General features: G+C 45.2%; 1 protein-coding gene across 5 annotated transcripts in view; it reads left to right on the top strand.

Moving 5' to 3' along the window:
- OCA2 (OCA2 melanosomal transmembrane protein) overlaps positions 1 to 22,306 on the top strand; it is a 677,082-nt gene that overhangs the window by 307,720 nt on the left and 347,056 nt on the right. For all 5 annotated transcript variants that reach the window (XM_073664530.1, XM_073664529.1, XM_073664531.1 and 2 more), the window contains one exon: positions 12,665 to 12,737. In XM_073664530.1, the coding sequence (XP_073520631.1) occupies positions 12,665 to 12,737 (73 nt within the window). The remainder of the gene's footprint in view (positions 1 to 12,664; positions 12,738 to 22,306) is intronic.

A 22,306-nucleotide genomic window follows, 5' to 3' on the forward strand; every position in this document is an offset into this window, starting at 1 on the left:
GCCCATTATTCTGTATGGAGGGCTATGCGGGGCCCATTATTCTGTATGGAGGGCTATGCGGGGCCCATTATTCTGTATGGAGGGCTATGCGGGGCCCATTATTCTGTATGGAGGGCTATGCGGGGCCCATTATTCTGTATGGAGGGCTATGCGGGGCCCATTATTCTGTATGGAGGGCTATGCGGGGCCCATTATTCTGTATGGAGGGCTATGCGGGGCCCATTATTCTGTATGGAGGGCTATGCGGGGCCCATTATTCTGTATGGAGGGCTATGCGGGGCCCATTATTCTGTATGGAGGGCTATGCGGGGCCCATTTTTCTGTATGGAGGGCTATGCGGGGCCCATTATTCTGTATGGAGGGCTATGCGGGGCCCATTATTCTGTATGGAGGGCTATGCGGGGCCCATTATTCTGTATGGAGGGCTATGCGGGGCCCATTATTCTGTATGGAGGGCTATGCGGGGCCCATTAATCTGTATGGAGGGCTATGCGGGGCCCATTATTCTGTATGGAGGACTATGCGGGGCCCATTATTCTGCATGGAGGACTATGCGGGGCCCATTATTCTGTATGGAGGACTATGTGGGGCCCATTATTCTGTAGAGAATGATAAGGAAAAACTCCCTCTGAGGGCCACTACAGATGCTATAACCACACCTCTGGGTGTGATATCGGCTGGCTCGTGTGAGAAGGTCACTGGTAAAATACTGATGGAGAGATGTGTCACTGAGGATGTTGGCCTCAATGGTATGAACTTAGAAGTATGCTCCAGCATATTATGTGCTGAGAGGGCTTAATCGGCCATAATATGGCTGGGTTTTTTGGTGATCAGTTTAAGAATGTGTGGGAGGCTGTTCATCATATCTCCACTTCATAATGTGGTCCAGAAGGTAAATGTGGAGCCTTTGGACTCCTTCAGTGTTCGGTGTCTCTGGAGATGAGATTTCCAGAGCTGTACTTGTGTTAAAGAGAGCTGAACCTTGTTTTTTATTCCCCTTGAGCGGGTACACCCCGCAGCCACACAGACTGTACTGTGACTCGCCCCCTGAGCCGTGGGGTACTCTGAACCGGGCCTTCTAGTGTACGGTGCTGATGGGGGTAGTGGTGGCAACCCCGTCCCGTGGCTCAGGGTGGTCAGACAAAATGCTGTGGCGGTCTATTAGTATAATCATGAATGTCCGACTACGCCACCCGTGGATTGCGGTCAGGGTGAACCACCGCTGCAGGGCAGACCGCTGAGGCTGGTGTTGTGGGTGCAGCAGAGAATAGTATAACTCTCCACGGGAGGAGTGTAGCCTCAGGGCAGTGAGCGTAGATGGTGGGGGTTATGGTGCAGGGCGTCCCAGTACCGCTAGTGCTGGCACAGTAAGAAACGCAAAGACCAACGTGTTGCAGTCCAGGGTCTCTTACTCACAGTTCGTATACTCCAAGCCACTTCTGTACAGGTAGTGACTACCCAAGCCGTGCTGCGTCCACCAGGTGAGGGGCTCGGTCAACCCTCAGGCAATTCAGGAGTATGGCACAGGAGTCCCTTCTGTCCTCTCTCTGGCTCATGCCCCACCAGTGACCAAACTTCTGTCCAGCTGCCGCGGATCTATGCGGGCAAATGTGGGCCCCATTTCCCGCTATCCTATATGGTGGCTTCCTAGCAGGTTTGGCGGGGGGTCACACCAATAAATGATCACGACCTCCGGTTCTTGGCTGAGGGATGATTTACCTCCACCAATTTGGGATCCGGTACCCTTATTCTGCCTGACCCTTCACCCGATATCTCGTGGGTTCTTAGGGTCCCTTCTGCCTTCTTGTTTCTGAGCCCTTCTGCTTCTGTCTCTTCTCCTTTCCTGTTCCTTCTTCTCCTCCTTCCCTCGGCCTCTTCTCCAGGCCCACTTCTCCTTCCTTCCTCCTCTCTGGCCCCGGCCTTTTCTCTAGGCCTGCCTCTGAGCAGAGCTCCTACAGAGCCTCTGCTCCCTGTCACCTCCCCACTGAACTTCTCTTTCTTCTCAGAACTAAGATGGTGCCCACCTTTTATACCTCCCCCCTCTGCTGTGTGAGCTCAGGTGACCAGCACCCAATGAGCTCCTTCCTATGCTCAGAACCCAACCCCTATCTGCTCCTACACCACTGGGTTTTCCTCCCCCCTCCCCACTCCAGCCAGGGACATAGTCAGATGTGCCTGCATAAATATATAAATGGGAGCACCGTAGAGCTGTCCCCAGGAAATGAGGTGTGTGTGGTGTATGCAGCTAATTGAGCCCTGGTCCATACTCCATCCTTACCTGGGAGTGGAATACCACACCTCTGGTTGAGGTGCAATACCCCTGGGGCAACCGAACCCTCGGGGCGCTACATTCCCCCCTGGTAAACCACAGCACGTCCTCGGGCTGGAAAAGAGCAAAATCATTTGATTTACAAGACATGCAACACTTTTTCAATAACTTTTTACATTTAGAAAACAGACATTATTCAATTCCCTTTATGGGAAACTTTTTCTCTTTACTAGACATTATACTGCGCTTTTAATATTACTGGAACTTTTTTGTCATATAACATTTTCTAGCAGCATATAAAACTATTCAGTATATCAAACTTTTTCAGGTAAAACATTTTCTTAGCAGGTTCTCTTCTTCACTGGCCACTGTGCAACTTGCGACCAGGTGTCCATTTTTTTTTTTTCAATAAGTGCAAAACTTCAGCAACTTTCAAACATGAGGGACACTTTGTCCTGAGGTAGACGTTGCAGTTCTTTTATAAAACCAGTAGGGGGCGCTTTAAGAAGCGCAACTATTTACAGGGATTGGCCGCTCTCCGTCCTCGGCCAGGTAGGGAAGAGGGATGGCTGCTCTCAGTCCTCAGCCAGGTAGGGAAGAGGGATGGCTGCTCTCAGTCCTCAGCCAGGTAACTTGGGGAAGGGGACAACTTTAACAGGTAACAGTCCCATAACAGTCCCAACGGGGACCACACTCAAATTTGAAACAGTCCCATGTACCCTGTCGGGTAACTATACACAATGGTATGCTACTGTTCACTGGTAGCGATACCCTCCATACGCGCCTTGTTCCTCAAGGTGGTGGTCTTCAGACCCGTCCGGGCCCTCTTGATATCCGGGTTCGGCGAGCTGGCTGTACAGGTCAGTCCCAAGGGGTGGTGGCTTCGGGACCGGGGGCGCACGCGGTTGGGAGGCGCCTGGGGTGGTCAGGCCTTGCGACCGGGCCTGTAGCGGGCCGCTTCCTTCCGCACTCGGGGTCAGAGGGCACGACGGGGGTGGTGGTTCAGGGACGGAGCTTGCGGCTTGCGGCCTAGGTGTTTGCGGCGGGAGCGTGGAAGCTGCAGCGGCTCCCAGGACCTCTGGCTCCGCGACTGGATCCAGCGGTAAGGCCACGGTGTCAGGACCCGGGGCAGGGGCGTCCGCCTTACTTGCCTCCTCTGCAGCGTCGTCCTCAGCCTCCGGTCTCATAGTAACATAGTTTGTAAAGCCGAATAAAGACTTGCGTCCATCAAGTTCGACCTGTTAATTTTGTAATTGCTAAAGTTGATCCAGAGGAGGGCAAAAACCCCAAATGATTTAGCCAATCTTCACCTGAGGAAAAATTCCCTCCCGACTCTGAAACCAGCAGTCAGAATAAATCCCTGTATCAACCTACTATTTTATTTTATTTTTAAGTATATGCTGAAATCTGCCTGGTATCTAGAAATGCATCCAGTCCCCGCTTGAACTGGTGTAGTGAATCCGACATTACCGTCTCCTCACTCAGTGAATTCCATATTCTCACTGCTCTTACCGTAAAGAACCCCTTCCTATGCTGGTGCTGAAACCTTTTCTCTTCCAGTCTTAGTGAATGCCCTCTTGTTACCGTAATATCCCTCCTTTTGAACAAATCCCGGGCAAGATCTCTATACTGTCCCCTAACATATTTGTACACATTTATTATGTCACCCCTCAACCTTCTCTTTTCCAGGCTGAATAGTCCTAGTTTTGCCAACCTCTCTGGGTATTGCAGTCCCTCCATTCCCTTTATTAATTTTATTGCCCTCCTTTGTACCTTTTCAAGGTCATTTATATCCTTTCTATATATTGGGGCCCATAACTGAGCACAGTATTCCAAGTGTGGTCTGACCAGTGCTTTGTACAGTGGAAGAACAATGTTCTCATTCTTTGCAGCTATACCTCTTCTGATACATCCCATTACCCTGTTTGCCCTTACAGCAGCGGCCTGACTTTGGGCACTCCAATTTAGTTTGCTATCAATCAAGATGCCCAAGTCCTTCTCCATCTCTGAATTCCCCAATGATTTCCCATTGAGTGAGTACTGGTGACTTCCATTTTTCCTTCCCATATGTATGACCTTACATTTATCCTCATTAAACCTCATTTGCCATTTAATACTCCACCTACCCAGCTTATCTAAGTCCCTCTGTAGGTCTGCACTGTCCTCTTTTGTATTAATTGTTTTACATAACTTTGTGTCATCTGCAAATATTGCTATTTTACTATTTATCCCGTTGACTATGTCGTTAATAAAGATATTAAATAACATTGGGCCTAGTACAGACCCCTGTGGTACCCCACTAGTGACGCTTACCCAATCTGAGTATATTCCATTTATAACCACCCTCTGCCTTCTATCCCTTAGCCAGTTAGCTACCCACTTGCAAACATTTTCCCCCAGCCCCATCATTCTCATTTTGTATACCAACCTATTATGTGGCACGCTATCGAACGCTTTTGAGAAGTCGAGATACACGACATCCACTGGTTCCACCTGATCTACTCGAGAGCTAACCTCCTCGTAGAAGTCAATCGGGTTTGTTTGGCAGGAGCGATTCCTCATGAATCCATGTTGGTTCGGGATTAAAAGATTATTAGCATCAAGATGCTCCGTAATTGCCTCTTTAATGAAGCTTTCAAAAATTTTGCCCACAACGGACGTCAGACTCACCGGCCGATAGTTTCCGGCATCACTTTTTGCTCCCTTTTTGAATATTGGCACTACATTCGCCTGTCGCCAATCAAGTGGTACAGACCCAGTCTCAACAGAGTCCTTAAATATAAGATATAACGGTCTGTCTATCACATTACTTAGTTCCCTTAGTACCCGTGGGTGTATGCCATCAGGTCCTGGTGATTTGTTTATTTTAATGTTACTGAGGCGTTTCTGTACCTCAACTTGGGTTAGATTAGTCATACTTAGTGGAGGATTAAGCTTGTCCCTTCTCATTTCTCCTGTTAGTTCTATTTCCTTTGTGAAAGTTGTCGAAAAAAATGTATTTAATAGATTAGCTTTATCCTCATCTTTCTCTATGATTTTGCCTTCCTCACTTTTTATCGGTCCAATATTATCCGATTTAATCCTTTTACTATTTATATACGTAAAGAACAGTTTGGGATTTGATCTACTTTCCCTAGCAATACGTCTCTGTTTCCTCCTTCGCTATTTTTATTTGTTTTTTGCAGGTTCTCGTTTTTTCCTTGTAACACATTAGTGCCTCATTACTGTTTTCCCGTTTTAATCTCTTGAATGCCTCTTTTTTGCTATTTAACGCCCCTTTTACATTCTTGTTCAACCATATTGGTTTCCTCTTGTTTCTGGCCCTTTTATTCCCATACGGTATATACCTCTCACACTGAGTATTCATAATTCTTTTGAAGGTTTCCCATTTACTATTTGTATCCCTTTCATTAAGTACTTTGTCCCAGTCAATAAGTTGAAGGTTTTCCATCAGCTGATCAAACTTCGCCCTCCTAAAGTTTAATGTTTTTGTTGTTCCCTTATTGATAACCCTACTGAAGGGCATTTTGAAGTCGATAATATTAGGATCGCTATTACCTAGGTGGCCCCCTATCTGTACCTCAGTTACTCTATCAGGCCTATTAGTCAATATTAAGTCCAACACGGCCTTCCCTCTCGTTGGTTCCTGCACTAGTTGGGAGAGATAATTATCCTTAAAATTTGTCAAGAACCTTTTTCCTTTCTGAGATCTACAGGTTTCTGTTTCCCAGTCAATATCCAGGTAGTTGAAATCCCCCATTACAATCACTTCATTATGTTTTGCTACTTTGTCTATTTGTCCTAATAGCAGATTCTCATTCTCCTCTGTTATATTTGGTGGCTTATAGCAGACCCCCAGTAATATTTTATTATTATTTTTTGCCCCCTCTATCTCTACTCACATGGACTCGACCCCCCTCTTCTCCCTCTCCTATATCTTCCCTTAGTCTGGGCTTTAGACATGACTTTACATATAAGCAGACTCCTCCGCCTTTCCCCTGTTTCCGGTCCCTTCTAAATAAACTATAATCTAATAAATTTACCGCCCAGTCGTAGCTATCGTCTAGCCAAGTCTCTGTTATACCTACGATGTCATACCTCTTCTCCGATATAAGCGCCCGCAGCTCATCCGCCTTATTGGTCAGGCTTCTTGCGTTGGTCAGCATGCAAGATAAAACTTTGGGGTTATTTAGCATCCTATTCTTCTCTAAGGATCTAACTGTACTATCCCCACCCCCCTCTCCACCCTCATTATATTCACTTCTCCCTTTCCCCCTTGCTTGCCTCACATCCCACCTATTTCCTTGGTTCCCCCCCCCGTCTCTAGTTTAAAAACTCCTCCAACCTATTAGCCATCTTCTTCCCCAGCACCGCTGCACCCTCCCCATTGAGGTGCAGCCCATCCCTACGGTAGAGCCTGTAGCCGACCGCGAAGTCGGCCCAGTTCTCCATGAGCCCAAACCCTTCTGCCTTGCACCAACTCTTTAGCCACTTATTCACCTCCCTAACTTCCCGTTGGCGCTCCTGTGTTGCTCGCGGGATTGGTAGTAGTTCTGAGAAAACTACCTTGGAGGTCCTTGTCCTAAGCTTCCTACCTAGGTCCCTGAAATCATTTTTAAGGACCTTCCATCTACCACTCACTTTGTCATTGGTGCCGATGTGGACCATGACCGCTGGGTCTTCGCCAGCCCCACTCAGTAACCTGTCAACCCGATCCGCGATGTGCCGGACTCGAGCGCCAGGGAGGCAGCACACCGTTCGGCGATCCCGGTCTTTGTGACAGATTGCCCTGTCTGTCCCCCTAATAATAGTCACCCACTACCAGGACCTGTCTTGCCTGCCCTACACTTCCCCCCTCCCCCTCATTACTGGAGCATACACTCCCCCGGCGGTCAGAGGATCTGTCGTGCTCCAATAATGCCTGTTCTGAACCAGCCTTCCTATACTTCTTCCCTCTATCCCTCCTAACTGTTATCCAGCTCCCTGCCTGTTCAGCCTGCACTTCCCCTCTATGCTCCACCCCCAGTATTGACCCATTGAGTGTCTGCTCGGTGAGCAGCAAACTCCGTTCCATGTTGTCGATGCTCCTCAGTATCGCTATCTGAGCACTTAGATCCAGAATTTGGGCTTCCAAGTGCACGATATGCTCACATCTCTCGCAGCAGTATGGATCCCTGAGCGGTAGCTCACGGAATGCATACATTGCGCAAGATGTACACTGCACGGCTCCGGCCAACATGGACATCATTCTAAATATGGGGATACAGTCAGTATATATATATATACAAGTACAAAACACAATTATTTATATATAGGTGTATGGACGGGGATCAGTTAGGGATGTGCAAGTGTATCAATTAGATATCGGCGGGGGATCAATTAAGTATCAAGTATGGACGGGGGAATCAGCTAAGTAGGTCAGGTGGATTAATTAAGTATGGACGGTGTGTCAATTAACTATGGACTGGGGATCAATAAATATGGACTGGGGAAATAATTAATTGTGGACTGGGGGATCAATCAATTAATTATGGACAGGGGGTTAATTAAATGTGGATGGGGAGAAGGCAAATAAATAGGGACTGGGGATCAGTAAAAGTGGACAGGGGGAATCTATTAAATATGGACAAGGGGGATCAATTGATTATGGGCTGGGGGGGTCGATCAGTTAAATGTGGTCGGGGGGATCAATTTAATATGGACGGGGGTGGTTGGGGGATCAATTAAATGAGGACGGGGGTCAATTTAAATGTGGTCAGGGGGATCAGTTAAATATGGACGGGGTGGGGTGATCAGGGAATCAATTTAAATATGGACGGGGGGTGATCAATTAAATATGGACTGGGGGATCACTAAAGATGGCCGGGGGAGTGTATTAAATATGGATAGGGGGGAGATCGATCAAGTATGGACAGGGGATTAATTTAAATAAGGCCGGGGGGGGGGGAGCACTTAAATATAATACAATTACAATACAAATACAATACAGTACAGTACAGTACACACTCGGGTTCAGTAGGGCCGCTTATCGCGGCCTCCTGCCCCTCACTCACCTCCTCTAGGGACGCTGCACGCTATCACAGCGCGCTCGCCCCTCCGGTCGCCTCTTACCGGTCCACCTGGTCACCACCACCTGGCACCCTCCGCCGGCCGGCGCTGCACGCTATCACAGCGCTCTCTTGCGCTCGTCCCTCCGGTCGCCTCCTACCGGTCCACTTGGTCACCTCCGCCTGGCTCCCTCGCCAGAGGGCCGTGTGCCGAGTCGGACCTCGCCGCACGCCGCTCGCCACAGCCACACCACAGCCCACGTGCTCACACCCCGCGCGCGCTCTCACTTCCGGGCACGTGCTCCTCTCTTCATCCTCTGGGGCAGGCGCGCTGCCGGGCCGCGACCTGCCGGGCCATTTCCTCTCTCCATCCGGCGATGACGTCCCTCTGCGCTCGGACCATCCTCCGGTCCAGCTCCTCCATCGCAGTCCGCAGGAACTCAGGGTCTTCTGCGGGGAGCTGAGCCATCAGCTCCGTGAGGCTGTACAGAGACTCAGCCCGCAGCAGGCCACTTGCCAGGGTGCTGGAGTTGACGCTCCTCTCCATCTCCGGGTGTGGTCTGGTGAGACTGATCCAAACCACACCTGGCCCCACAGTTTTCTTCTCTTTCCGCCCCCATTGGGGGTGGTCTTGGGGCAATCTGCTGACAATCACTCTCAGGGGCAGCCTCCCCACCTTGATTGACATCTCTACAGCCGCACTCATGGCTGATGGGGGTGGGCTCCTTCTTTGGCGCCATTCTGGGACCTGGCCCACGATGGGAGGTGGCTTCCTTTTATCTTTTGGCGCGCACATTATGGCGTCCGTTCTTCTGGGGTGGGCGCCATCTTTAATACAGTGAAACAGTCTCTTTTCAGGCACGCAATACCCGTTGGTGGTGGGTTGGTCACAATCCTGCCGACTACGCCAAAACTGACTCGCCCCCTGAGCCGTGGGGTACTCGGAACTGGGCCTTCTAGTGTACGGTGCTGATGGGGGTAGTGGTGTCAACCCCGTCCCGTGGCTCAGGGTGGTCAGACCAAATGCTGTGGCAGTCTATTAGTATAATCATGAATGTCCGACTACGCCACCCGTGGATTGCGGTCAGGGTGAACCGCCGCTGCAGGGCAGACCGCTGAGGCTGGTGTTTTGGGTGCAGCAGAGAATAGTATAACTCTCCACGGGAGGAGTGTAGCCTCAGGGCAGAGAGCGTAGATGGTGGGGGTTATGGTGCAGGGCGTCCCAGTACCGTTAGTGCTGGCGCGGTAAGAAACGCAAAGACAACGTGTTGCAGTCCAGGGTCTTTTACTCACAGTTCGTATACTCCAAGCCACTTCTGTACAGGTAGTGACTACCCAAGCCGTGCTGCGTCCACCAGGTGAGGGGCACTGTCAACCCTCAGGCAATTCAGGAGTATGGCACAGGAGTCCCTTCTGTCCTCTCTCTGGCTCATGCCCCACCAGTGACCAAACTTCTGTCCAGCTGCCGCTGATATATGCGGGCAAACGTGGGCCTCGTTTCCCGCTATCCTATATGGTGCCTTCCTAGCAGGTTTGGCGGGGGGTCGCACCAATAAATGATCACGACCTCCGGTTCTTGGCTGAGGGATGATTTACCTCAACATATTTGGGATCCAGTACCCTTATTCTGCCTGACCCTTCACCCGATATCTTGTGGGTTCTTAGGGTCCCTTCTGCCTTCTTGTTTCTGAGCCCTTCTGCTTCTGTCTCTTCTCCTTCTTTCCTGTTCCTTCTTCTCCTCCTTCCCTCGGCCTCTTCTCCAGGCCCACTTCTCCGTCCTTCCTCCTCTCTGGCCCCGACCTTTTCTCTAGGCCTGCCTCTGAGCAGAGCTCCTACAGAGCCTCTGCTCCCTGTCACCTCCCCACTGAACTTCTCTCTTTCTTCTCAGAACTAAGATGGTGCTCACCTCTTATACCTCCTCCTCTGCTGTGTGAGCTCAGGTGACCAGCACCCAATGAGCTCCTTCCTATGCTCAGAACCCAACCCCTATCTGCTCCTACACCACTGGGTTTTCCTCCCCCCCCCCCCCTCCCCTCCCCACTCCAGCCAGGGACCTAGTCAGATGTGCCTGCATAAATATATAAATGGGAGCACCGTAGAGCTGTCCCCTGGAAATGGGATGTGTGTGGTGTATGCAGCTAACTGAGCCCTGGTCCATACTCCATCCTTACCTGGGAGTGGAATACCACACCTCTGGTTGAGGTGCAATACCCCTGTGGCAACCGAACCCTCGGGGCACTACAACTGTATGCTATTTTGTTTTCCCTTTATGCCAGAAGTGCCATGCATGTTTTATCTAATGATGTACATTTTTAACAAAACAGTTAAAACTTAAATGGAAAGTGTTCCTGTGACTATCTCTTTGAGCAGCTGCGTGAGTTGATCTACCACACTGGGCTTGACTTCTTAGTACTAAGTGCACACCTGTTCAGCTAATCAAGCTAATAAGAATATGCATCAGCAGTTGAACACAAGATTAAAATGCTGATTTTTACCATTATGCTAGAAACATTCTCCTAACATTGGGACTCAGCATTTAATAAGACATGAAGCACTGTAATTAGTTTAATAAGGGTAAATTCTACGATCTGGATCCCTTTAAATGATCATAAATTAGTAATGTTTGCAACTTAGAAATATGCTTTGTCTAAGAGCTGCCCAGTTTTTAGATACTAGCTCAGCTGGTCCTCTTCTTGTTTTCATCAGACATTGGGCAGTGTTTCTGATTGACTGGTCAATTCAATAGCCAATGTCTAAACAGAGACTGGGACTATAAAGAAGTTCATTGGAATGAGGGTCCACCCCCCCCCACCCCCATTTTTGTAGATTGTTGAAACAATAAGCTTGTTATCTCTAAATTTCTCAAGCACATAAGAGAAAAAGTCAACTTGAACAGAGGCGGACAACTAGTATTTTCAATGGCTTACTCTTCAGATACTGCATTACAGTCTTTACCACATAGACATCAGTTTCCTATTTCCTATTCTTCACATTTCACAACTTGGACTTCTCTGGTGCTTTGACTCCTTGCCTGACTTGAGTGGTTAATCCATTGCTTATCTGATGGATGCACTGTTAAGTCAAGAATAAACCTCCATGCTCCCTTCTGATGGGGCAATCATCTTGTCTGCAGTGGTTGTGTTCTCATGAAGGTTGGCTGGACACCTGAAACTGGGACTACCTGCACTGACTGCAGCTCAGGTTTAAGCTGTTCTAGTGCTCCACTGTGGCCATCACGAAGCTCTAGGTGCTTCACATAGCTAGTGAGCATTACTAACTCCCCATTAACTACCCAGTGAGCTTGTTTTGAAAGTCAGTGGAACATTTCTTTTCTGACCACATCAAAGTTTATCTCCAATTTTATGTGTTTGGGTGTGACGGTGGTGAGTGTGAACCCACTGCGCCACAAACCGAGCTTACTCTGGAGAGGACTTACTAAGTGACTACCTGCTTTTAACTAGAGCCTCTGGTGGTGAGGATAGGCTTTGACTGCAGGTAGTCACCAGGTGCCACTCCAGGGCAGTCCCCTGACCTTCTGATGCTGACCCACGGGTCAAAGCAGGAATGCAGAGCCCAAGAGAGTGAAGGCAAAAGCTTAGTCAGACGATCCGAGGTCAGGGTAGGCAGTAGGGGTTCACAAAAAGCCGGGATCAGGAGCAGAGTGGTCAGACAGGATGGGTAAACGGGCCGGGTCGGTAACAGGAGTGACGAGGCAAAATGTCTCAAACGCGTTCTTGTCTGTTTCTAGCAATCAAAGTTCAGGCAGGGAATAGTGGGAGGAGCTGCCTAATATATCCCCTGACAACAGGGGATAGGCTAGGGAAGCAAAGCCCTGTAGGACACAGCAGGGTTAAATTCCTGCAGGATCTGGCCACACCTCCCTATAGCCAGGTGGAAACTGCAAGAAGATGCAGCAGAGCTGAGAGAGCAGCATGAGGTAACAAAGCTAGGCGGCCAGACACAGAGAAGGGCAGAGCGGGGAACGCAGTTTAGACAAAGATGAGTAAAAAAGTTGCAAGCTCCCCATCTAAATGAGGTCACGGATTCTCAGTATTTTTATATTCTGAGTTAGCTACAGAATAGGCTAGGTCTAAGCTGGACAACCAATTTAAGCTGAAAAATATGTATTTTTTTGTGTGTATTGCCAACAATGATTCCTATATGTATAAGCTAAGGCTAAGTAGCAGTGATACATTAGAATAGGAAATGGTTTTTCATAGTCTGTAATGCCTATTTACAATGTTGACGAGTGGAGAACTTATGATTATGCTGTGGTGATTACTCTGATGAAAATTAATTTTCTGTGCATAAATAATTTGTTAATTACATGTTTGTCGTATTGCTGCAGATATTATTTAGCACTTACTCTGATAAAAGCAGTCCTTGGCAGATGTTGGCCCTGTCATCTCTGGAAAGCTACAGTATCCTTTTGTCACTTCTATTTTCTCTCATCATGCAGATTAATTTAAGGTGATACTTAATGGCTCTACAGCTGCTAAAAGTGTGACACTCTGATATTAATTTTCTCACTTACATTCCCCTCTGCAGAATTAATTTCAAAGTGGAATATTATTTTACAAAAACTGTTCCTCTTCTGGATCATATCCAAATGCTATTGTATATTGAAATATATGAAAACTAAACATTGTTTCCTCTCCATCTCTCTCCAAAAGGACATGATTAAAAAAACAAAACACTTAAACTGTTTTATGCAAACTTATCAATAATTTATAGTTTTAAAGAAAAGTTGACACTTCTTTTGGCGTGTGCTCCAATATGTCCCAGTATAAGCGTAATCTCTGCAAGTCTAGGGGTATATTGCAAAGTGGAAAAACTGCTGCAAAATCCATAGCAAAAAATACAACAAATATTGTGGATTTCGTTGTAGAAAAGGTGAAGATTAACATCACCTTTCACACAGGGCTGTCTTTGCCATTAGGCACCAATCCAATGCCTAAGATGGCAGATTGCAAGGAACATCAGTAACAAGAAAGAAAATAAATGTATCCCCTCTTCCCTCAGCGACAACTGATGTCTTTGTGGAGGTACGGGGAAAGGCTGGAAATTCCATGCATTTATTTGTATTTGGGCCTTTTAAAACCTGAATACAAATGAAGATGCAAGCGTGCCGATGTCAAATGAATGTCATTTGGTTCCCCGCCCTGGCGTGCCGTGGCATGATCACGTTGTGGGCATCTACAGTGTGATTAGGTCATCTTTTCTGATCCTGTATTAACATAGGTGAAGTAATCCTTAATTTGTCAGACATGACAATAGATCATTAAAGGGTCAGTGTGCTGCCCGCTGCTAACATGGATGACCCTAAAACTGCAAATTCTTGTCTGATCAACCCCATCTATGTCAGAAGAACAAGAATTTGACATACACTTTTAAACTCCTGCCAGCCAAAGTATAGTTTGGTCATCAACCATCTTGCTAAATCCTCCCATACACAGAAGTGCTCCTGTTATGTCTGATGGAACCCCTGCTGGACATGATCTGCAGTATAAAATAGGACTTATTTCTACTAATAATCTGTCAGGGGCACCATAGAAATTATACTATTGGCCAAACCCATCTATATCTGAGGGTTGAGCTGACATCACTATATGTATGGGGCCTTAGCTACTGTCTCTAGTGTATGGACATTTTTAGTCTGACTTGCACGTATGTGGCGTGACCACTTGAAGTGCCTAGGGGAGCATGAAAGCCAAATACGGCCCTACTTTCACCCCTTGCATTGTTGAGTATCATCTGCGCTGATACCGGCAGCATAATTTGATTGCTGTAGGTTTTAAATTTACTGTGCCAGTTAATTTATGCTGAGAGTTTTCTCTATAGTGTTTAACGAGATTTTGTGGCCTCTCATTCAGAACACTAATACTAAAATAAGCAGCATATTTTTCAGAAGAAACTCTGGAACGGGATTGTACTTATTGCAGCTCTTATAAGCTGATCAGCATTTAGTGCATACTCAGAATTTGCTATACCAAATCAAGGAGTGCCCTCTTGGTCTAGAGCTCAATGCACATGGCAGAACTGGCTGCATGCAGATGGCCTATGGTGCTTACTACAGGGGGCAATATGAAGCTTTCATTAAACATAATCATTTATTAAATTTAAGCTGAATATGTGCCTTACAACTGGATATAAAAATACCTGGACACTTTCAATGGTCAATGAGGCTTATGACTGTTTAAACCAAGTATAGGCTCTCGGTGCACAAAGGTGTGACCAAACATTTACCCACATCTTCTCACCTGCTTGTTTTCTCTCTATCTCATCCTTTGTCTGGCACTATAAAGCCAAAACTGTCAATGAAAGAAGGACTGGGTTGGGTGGATTGGAGATAGAGGAAAAACAAGAAGGTGTGGGTAAATGTTTGGTCACATCATGATGCACCCACCTGCATTGTTCTCCATCTATCTCCACCCTTTCCCCAAACACCTCTTCTTTGACAGCTCTGCTTTTATAGAGTGTGTATATATAGTGTTTGTTCGAACTTCCTGAAATGATAAAAACTTGACCATCTCAATGTTTAGTATTGGAGATGCTCATTCAGACAAGTGTATAATACAGATGTGTTCTGCCCAAGTGAAAATTGGACCACACGCTGCAAATGAAATTCAATAGGGTTGTTCAGATGAGTTTTTCCCACAGAGTGTCTGTATGATAAATAAAATTGCATTACACTAGTCTCTTCCGAGTATTTGATGTCACTTGACTGTACAAGTTAATGGGTGTGCAAAAAAAAAATCTGATCTTGTACAAATCCTCTGTGTAGCAAACAATATTTAAAGATACATTGCCATTATTAACCTTGGAAACTGTATTCAATCATGCAGACTTAAATAATTTTATGTATGAAAACAGACACCATCCGGATGTCACATAGACATAAAAAAGGACACCCAGATGAAAATTGGCCAAGTTTTCTGGATTAAATGCAGACTATTTTTTTATTTGCTCCATTGACGTCAGCCTTAAAATTTTCACTTCCAAAAGCCATATGAATATCAACTTTTTTTTATTTCTCTGATGACAGAGCTGATTTTAAAGTTGGCTTTTTTATATTCTTCACCTTGTTTTGATTCCCAAAAAAATAACTCTGGCTGCTTTTTTATGGCATTCACTGTGAGTGTTGAAAACTGGGATATTTTAATGGTTCCAAATGGTAGCAGAAAAATGGAGATAGAAGAATAGAAGCAGCAGTCATCCAGCCTTCAAGCACTTCTGCAATCTAGTGTGAACACTGTGCTGTATCAAACTTGACCAGAAATGAAGTGGAAGGAAACCGAGCTGTTATGGGATGGAACAGGGCATTTAATGTGATAAATTCCCAATAAAAATGTAAATATTTTATGGTTAACTGCTATTTCTTTCAATACGATAGTGGCCATTGTCAGGTCCCCAGCTGCCATAACAATTTACTGGCCTCCCCAGGGGCTGTTGGATGACAGAGCGAGCCCATTGCTTCTATCTAAGCAACCCAGCATGACACTGACACTAATATACATTGCAATTGAGTGGTTAAAGGCCGGGATCACATGTATTTCTGATTTTGGCCAGTGCAGCAACTCCGTGCAATCACAGTAGTTTGCATGTGCTGCAAATTATGTAAATGTACTTAACAGGTTAATTTTATTATATTTTATGATTGAGAATTCATATTTAACATTTCTGCCATAAAGTCCCTTAGCAAGGAAAATTATTTCCAGTGAGGTGTATATGGGATACATTTTCTTTTTGCTATAAAGGGAACCTAATTAATTATTGTTTTTTAGCTTTCTTTATTTGAGCAAAAAATTATATTAAATGTGAAGACCAGATCAAATCCCAACACTGTAGAATGAATTATTTTTTGAGTGCTACATACAGTTCCATGTATATAATGATCTTTATGTACTGTAGCTATAATTACCCAGCTCCACTTCTGATGCTTCATGTCATCCAATGTATATGCATAGTATCTTTTTATTGATGTATGCAATGCCACAGAGTTTGAGAAGTAGGGTCCAGTATTTTCACACATCCCACCTTCCCTAACCTCGATTTCCTTCAGCTAGGTCATGCAAAATAAGCTCAGTTTTGTGACCGCGTGGAAATACAGTAAATGTAAGCTGCTGGTGCGGATTTAATTTTCTAATTTCTTAAGAATTTCTATTCCTGGACTTAGCCTTTTGTAAGTGGTCAGCATTATTTCATAAAGCAGAAAATTACTGCCATTGGTAGCTCATAATATTTGTTACGTCATTTTTATACAAATTTATTGTCAAACCTCCAAAACTGCTAATCTTAGTTATCGCAAGGAAATAACAATGGCTATGGCAGTTTATTTTAGGCCAAAGGCTGAGGGGACCTAGGGGACCTTAAGATATGGTTCAATTTTGTTGAAAGACACAATGGTTACTTTGTCACTATATGGGCTCTTTTTTACTGCGTTCTTATCAAGAACTATAGTGATAATGTCATTCTTAGAATTCAATTTACTGTCTACAAAGTGTGCGGGGAGGGGGCAATTTCTGACTAGAATTCAAAAAGCCGCCTTAAAGTTATTTTTTTATTGAATAACCTTTTCAATTCAAATGAAATGTTCGCCCAGTAAATACATGTTTAAGAGCCTAAGATTTTTGCTGTAGATTTCCAGATGTAACTGCTGGTTAATCTACATGCTGCTGCCTGCTGTGTTTATTTTAGAGTGATGGTCGCTTATAAGGCTGTGTGCCCGCGATGCGTTTAAGCGTTTCCACAGCAGCAAAAAGGCTGCAGAAACACTTAAAAACGCATGGTAGAAGGCCTGCCATGTTCCCCAATGATAATCCGCATGTGCTGTGTACATGCTGCAGAAATTTCCGCTGCGTATTATCATTGCGGAAAAAACACAATTATTTTGCGGAAGAGCTGCGCTTTCGCCGCCATTAACTTGCATTGGAACGCTTGGATTCCGCATCACTGGATCTGTACATGCGGAATCCATGCATTTTAATGTGCGGATGGTACCCGGGTCTGGAGGACAGGAGACTCTCCTCCGGACCCGGGTACCATAGAACCTGTAAAAAAAAAAGAATAAAATAAAAAATAAATATGATATTCACCTTCTGATGGCCCCCGGTCTCCTTGTCTTCACTTGCCGGCAGATCGCGGTAGACCGAAGGACCTGTGCTGACGTCATAGTCATGTGACGGCAGGTCCTTCAGTGTAGTGTACCGCGAGCTGCCGGCAAGCCAGGACGGAGCGAAGCAAGACTCCGGGGGCCATCGGACGGTAAGTATAGATTTTTTTTTTTTTTTTTACCATTCTTTAAGGTCACACTATATAAATCCATGCAGGTTGCATGGATTTATATAGTGTGACCAAGTTGACAAGCACTTTCCAAGTGATGCTAAAATCGCTTGGAAAGCGCTTGTCAACCCGCATGCGGAAATGCAGGTGAAGAACGCTTCACATCCGCATCTCCTAGGCTGGAAAAACGCATTTACAATCCGCATGCTTTTTTTCTGCCAGGGAGATGCAGAAACGCTCAGGAAAAAATCTTGAGCATTTCTGCATCGTGGACACATAGCCTAAAAGAGGTTGTTGAAATTGAACAGCTAAGAAAGTCAATGTCACTTGCATGCAACACACTTTTCCCTTTTGGCAGCTAATATAAACTCTGACATTGTCCCTGGCAGAGGAAAAAAGCAACAAGGCAATAAGAAGGTTGCGGAATCGGTGATAAGTAAAAAACTTCTATCACTATTACGGAGGTACTGGAGCATTACTAAATTAAGTATCCCCAACTCACAATTCTGACCCATCTCCTCCTGCTAGATCCAACCTAAACTTGGAATAAATCCAAATACCACTTGTAAATATTTATAATAACATTCTTTATTGAAATATTTTTTTAAAAAAAATTCATTTTACAAAACCACAAATGATTAAAAAAATTCAAGAGGAAAGGATGAGTCAACAGAATGTGGGCACGCATGGACCAGGATACATCCCCCAATGTTGAGATCTCATACATATAGATTAGTAGTCATAGGGGGGGGGGGTTGTTTTTCCCAAAAATAAGCCCCACTTCTCCACCCAATAAGAAACATAGGGTGTAAGTATACAAAAAAAGGGCCCTTAATAGGGCTCAGCTTGATGTAAACCCTACTGTTGGATATACCAATATAACTCCAAAAATGATGAGTCTTTGCAAAAGAGTTGTAAGCTAATGCCCTCCTAAATAGGAGCACCGATTTGAGCTATACCCATCAGGAATGCAAGAGTGCCTGGTCCCGCACCACAGGTAACGCCTCGACGCGCATTTTGCACACACAGTGCTTTCTGAAGGGCCCTTTTTTTGTATACTTACACCCTATGTTTCCTATTTGGATTTATTCCAAGTTTAGGTTGTATTAGGGATCCACTGCATAGTTTTGCCTATATTTACTAAATGGGGAGGTATGACCAAGTTAATCTCCAGTCAATATGTATTATATATGTCTTTGGAATGGTGTTTTGTATTTTCTCCTGCTAGATCGCCTAACACAAGCTCCACAAAAAGTAGAAATCATACGTTCATATATTAATGGTCCAACAGTTGCTTCTGTGATTAATAGCTTGAGAGGCATATGAAATGAAAGGCATTGGGGAGACACGACCATATACCTAAAGGCAAGATAGAAAGGGTGGAGCATAATCATCAACCAGTAACCAAAACAGAAAAAGACCCCTTAAAATGTAACTTTTATTAGATAGAACTAAAAGTACACAAAGACACAATCTATTGAAAAATAAGTATGTGTATTGGGATTAGAGTGAAGGGACAGATGAGGAACATTAAGCATGCAGGCTAGCCCTAGAATTCTCTAATGTGCTGATGGTCTACCTGACAGCGGAGGTTGACACCCTAGGGGATCGGTTTGGCGGCCCCGCGCCACATCCGCTTCCCCTCAATGACCCTATTAACCCATAGACAGACATGCATATACATAAATTGTCTTAAAGAAAAATTATGGGTACAGATGTGTAATTTCAACCATGCTGAATGTTTGAAAAAAGCAGTATCTCAATTAGGCAATATTGTCAGGATACATCTGTTATAATATAGATAACAAAAAACACAATAAACCAACTATGTGAGTATATAATTATCAACATAAATCAAGTCGTCCTATGCCTATAATGTGTTAGATGGGTAAAGTGCTGCAGTGCTGATGATTATAGGACATGAACAGGACAGCAATATGTCCCCACTACCATAGGCAGGCTCGTACAATCAAACATGACAAATAGGAACATAAATAAGCAGTTAAGTAACACACCAGTAAAGAGGTATTATCGCAAGTCAGGTCCAGAAAGGTATCCGTACACAGAAACAAGATATAGAACTTCCTGAATGGTTCATAGTTCCTATATGAATACATTGAACTAAGGTATTAACCGCATATCTATTTTCAATAGTATTCAAAGCGTGTTGGTTCAATGCCAAACATTAGACTTGTCTGTAAATGATGACACCACATATCCAATTGTCCCAAATGATGACAAAAGCAATCCCAATTGTCCCAACTCGTTTCTGACCCTCCTAGTTTGGGGTTCATCAAGGGACCATGTTAGGAGAAATCTACAATGGGTCATAGGGCAGATGCGAGAAAAGAATGTAACCTGACCAGAAGATATCCGTGGGGATCCACTAGGGTGTCAGCCTCCGCTTTCAGGTAAGCCATCAGCACATTAGGGAATTTTAGGACTAGCCTGCATGCTTATTGCTACTTATCTGTCGCTTTTACACTTGCCCCAATACACACATCCTTTTTTTTAATGGGTTGTGTCTTTGTGTATATTTACTAGAATACTTTTAGCTCTATCTAACAAAAGCTACATTTTAAGGGGTCTTTTTATGTTTTGGTTAAAAGCATTGGGGAGATTATGAAAAATTTCACCAAAAATTTGCTCTTGAGATGCAGTTTCTGCTTACCTCAACTAAAAGGTATTTAAAAATTAAGTAGAAAAATGCCCCACATTTTATTAAAAATATGCAACATGTTCAGTTGCGTAACTATAGTCCAATGGACCCTGGTGCAAGATTTGGACATTGCTCCCCCACCTGCATGTTGACTAGATGTATTTTAGCCCTTGTAGTGTTTTAAATCCTATAAAGCCACGAGTCCCCCTCCTTCCCATAATATAATAATGTCACCCATCCTGGTAACCTTCATAGTATAATGTTCTCCATCCTGGGACCCTTCCTAGTAGAACTTCCTACATCTTTCTGCTTCTTGCCGTAATAATGTCCAATATCCTATGTCCCTTCCAGTAAGAATGTTCCCCATTCTGGTCCCCTTTCAGTATTGTCCAATATCCTTAGCCCCTTCCTCACGTAATATCCCCATCCTGGTGTTATGTTCTGCTACCAGAGCTAAGGAAAGAGAGGAGATCTGTCCCTACGATAGAACTCAGCTGAATCCCTACGATGTAACAGGGGACCTGATCCTGCGATCAGACCTGCTAAAGTCCTAAGCTAGTCTGTACGGAGACCTATAGATGTGGGGAAGGAATCCCTACAAGTACTAAGGACTGGGAGGAATATGGGACACCTCCTAACAGAAATAGTAGCAGACAGACGAACAAACAAAATATATAGAACATAGAGGTCAGTAGACCAAGCAAACTAACAGAGCAAGACACAGAGCACAGGCTAGCTAGAAAGTAGATATACAATGAAGTCCAGCAAAGCCAGAAGGGCGGAGCAGGATTAAATAGGCCAACAAGGTCATGTGACCAGCAAAGGAAAAAAAACCTAACAGCAAGGTTCTAACAGTACGCCCCCTTCTAAGAGGATCCTCCGGATCCCCTAGGACCAGGCTTATCAGGAAATCTCCTGTGAAACGCTCTGATAAGTCTGGACGCGGAAACATCATCCGACCTCACCCAAGAGTTATCCTCGGGACCGAAACCTTTCCAGGCCACAAGATACTGCAAACTACCTCTATACCGTCTAGAGTTAAGGATGCGAGAAATTTCATATTCCCCGTCCTCCACCACTGGAGGAACAGAGGCAGAGGCGTCACAATCCGATACAACAGCTTTTTTCAACAGAGAGACATGAAATACCGGATTAATTCTCCAGGAGGTAGGAACCTCCAACCTAACAGCAGATTGGTTGACAACCTGAAGCACCTTAAAGCAGGGTTCCCCAACTCCAGTCCTCAAGGCCCACCAACAGGTCATGTTTTCAGGATTTCCTTAGTATTACACAGGTGATAATTGCATCACCTGCACAGGCAATAATTCCATCACCTGTGCAATACTAAGGAAATCCTGAAAACATGACCTGTTGGTGGGCCTTGAGGACTGGAGTTGGGGAACCCTGCCTTAAAGGGCCCTACAAACTTGGGACCCAATTTCTTTGAAGGAATCCTCAACCGCAGATTCCTAGAGGACAACCAAACCATGTCACCAACAGCGAACAAAACCTCCTGTCGTTTCCTATCAAAGTAGTCTTTAGATTTTCTGTTGGCCTCCTGAAGATTACCACGCACATCCGTCCAAACTCTCTCCAAATCACCGGAAAAATTCTCCTCCTCAGGCACGGCAGATCCCAACTTGGAGAACGACCCAAACGACGGATGTCTCCCAGAACAACAAAAAAAAGGCGAACAACCAGCAGAAGATGTATGATTGTTCAGAGCAAATTCAGCAAGTGGCAGAAACTCAGACCACCCCTCTTGATTGTCTGCCACAAAACAACGCAAGAACTGCTCAACATCCTGGTTTTTCCTTTCTGTCTGGCCATTAGATTCAGGATGATATCCGGACGAGAACGACAAATGAACTCCCAACCTATCACAAAAGGCACGCCAAAAACGAGCCACGAACTGAGGACCCCTATCAGAAACAATGTCAGTAGGAACGCCATGAAGTCTGACAATTTCCTTGACAAAGGCCTTAGCGAGAGTTTTAGCGCAGGGCAGTTTGACGAAAGGAACCAAGTGACACATCTTGCTAAAACGGT

This window comes from Phyllobates terribilis, unplaced genomic scaffold (genome assembly GCF_046119375.1).
Source record: "Phyllobates terribilis strain yellow unplaced genomic scaffold, ASM4611937v1 Scaffold_2__4_contigs__length_985480577, whole genome shotgun sequence".
Classification (NCBI taxonomy): domain Eukaryota; kingdom Metazoa; phylum Chordata; class Amphibia; order Anura; family Dendrobatidae; genus Phyllobates; species Phyllobates terribilis.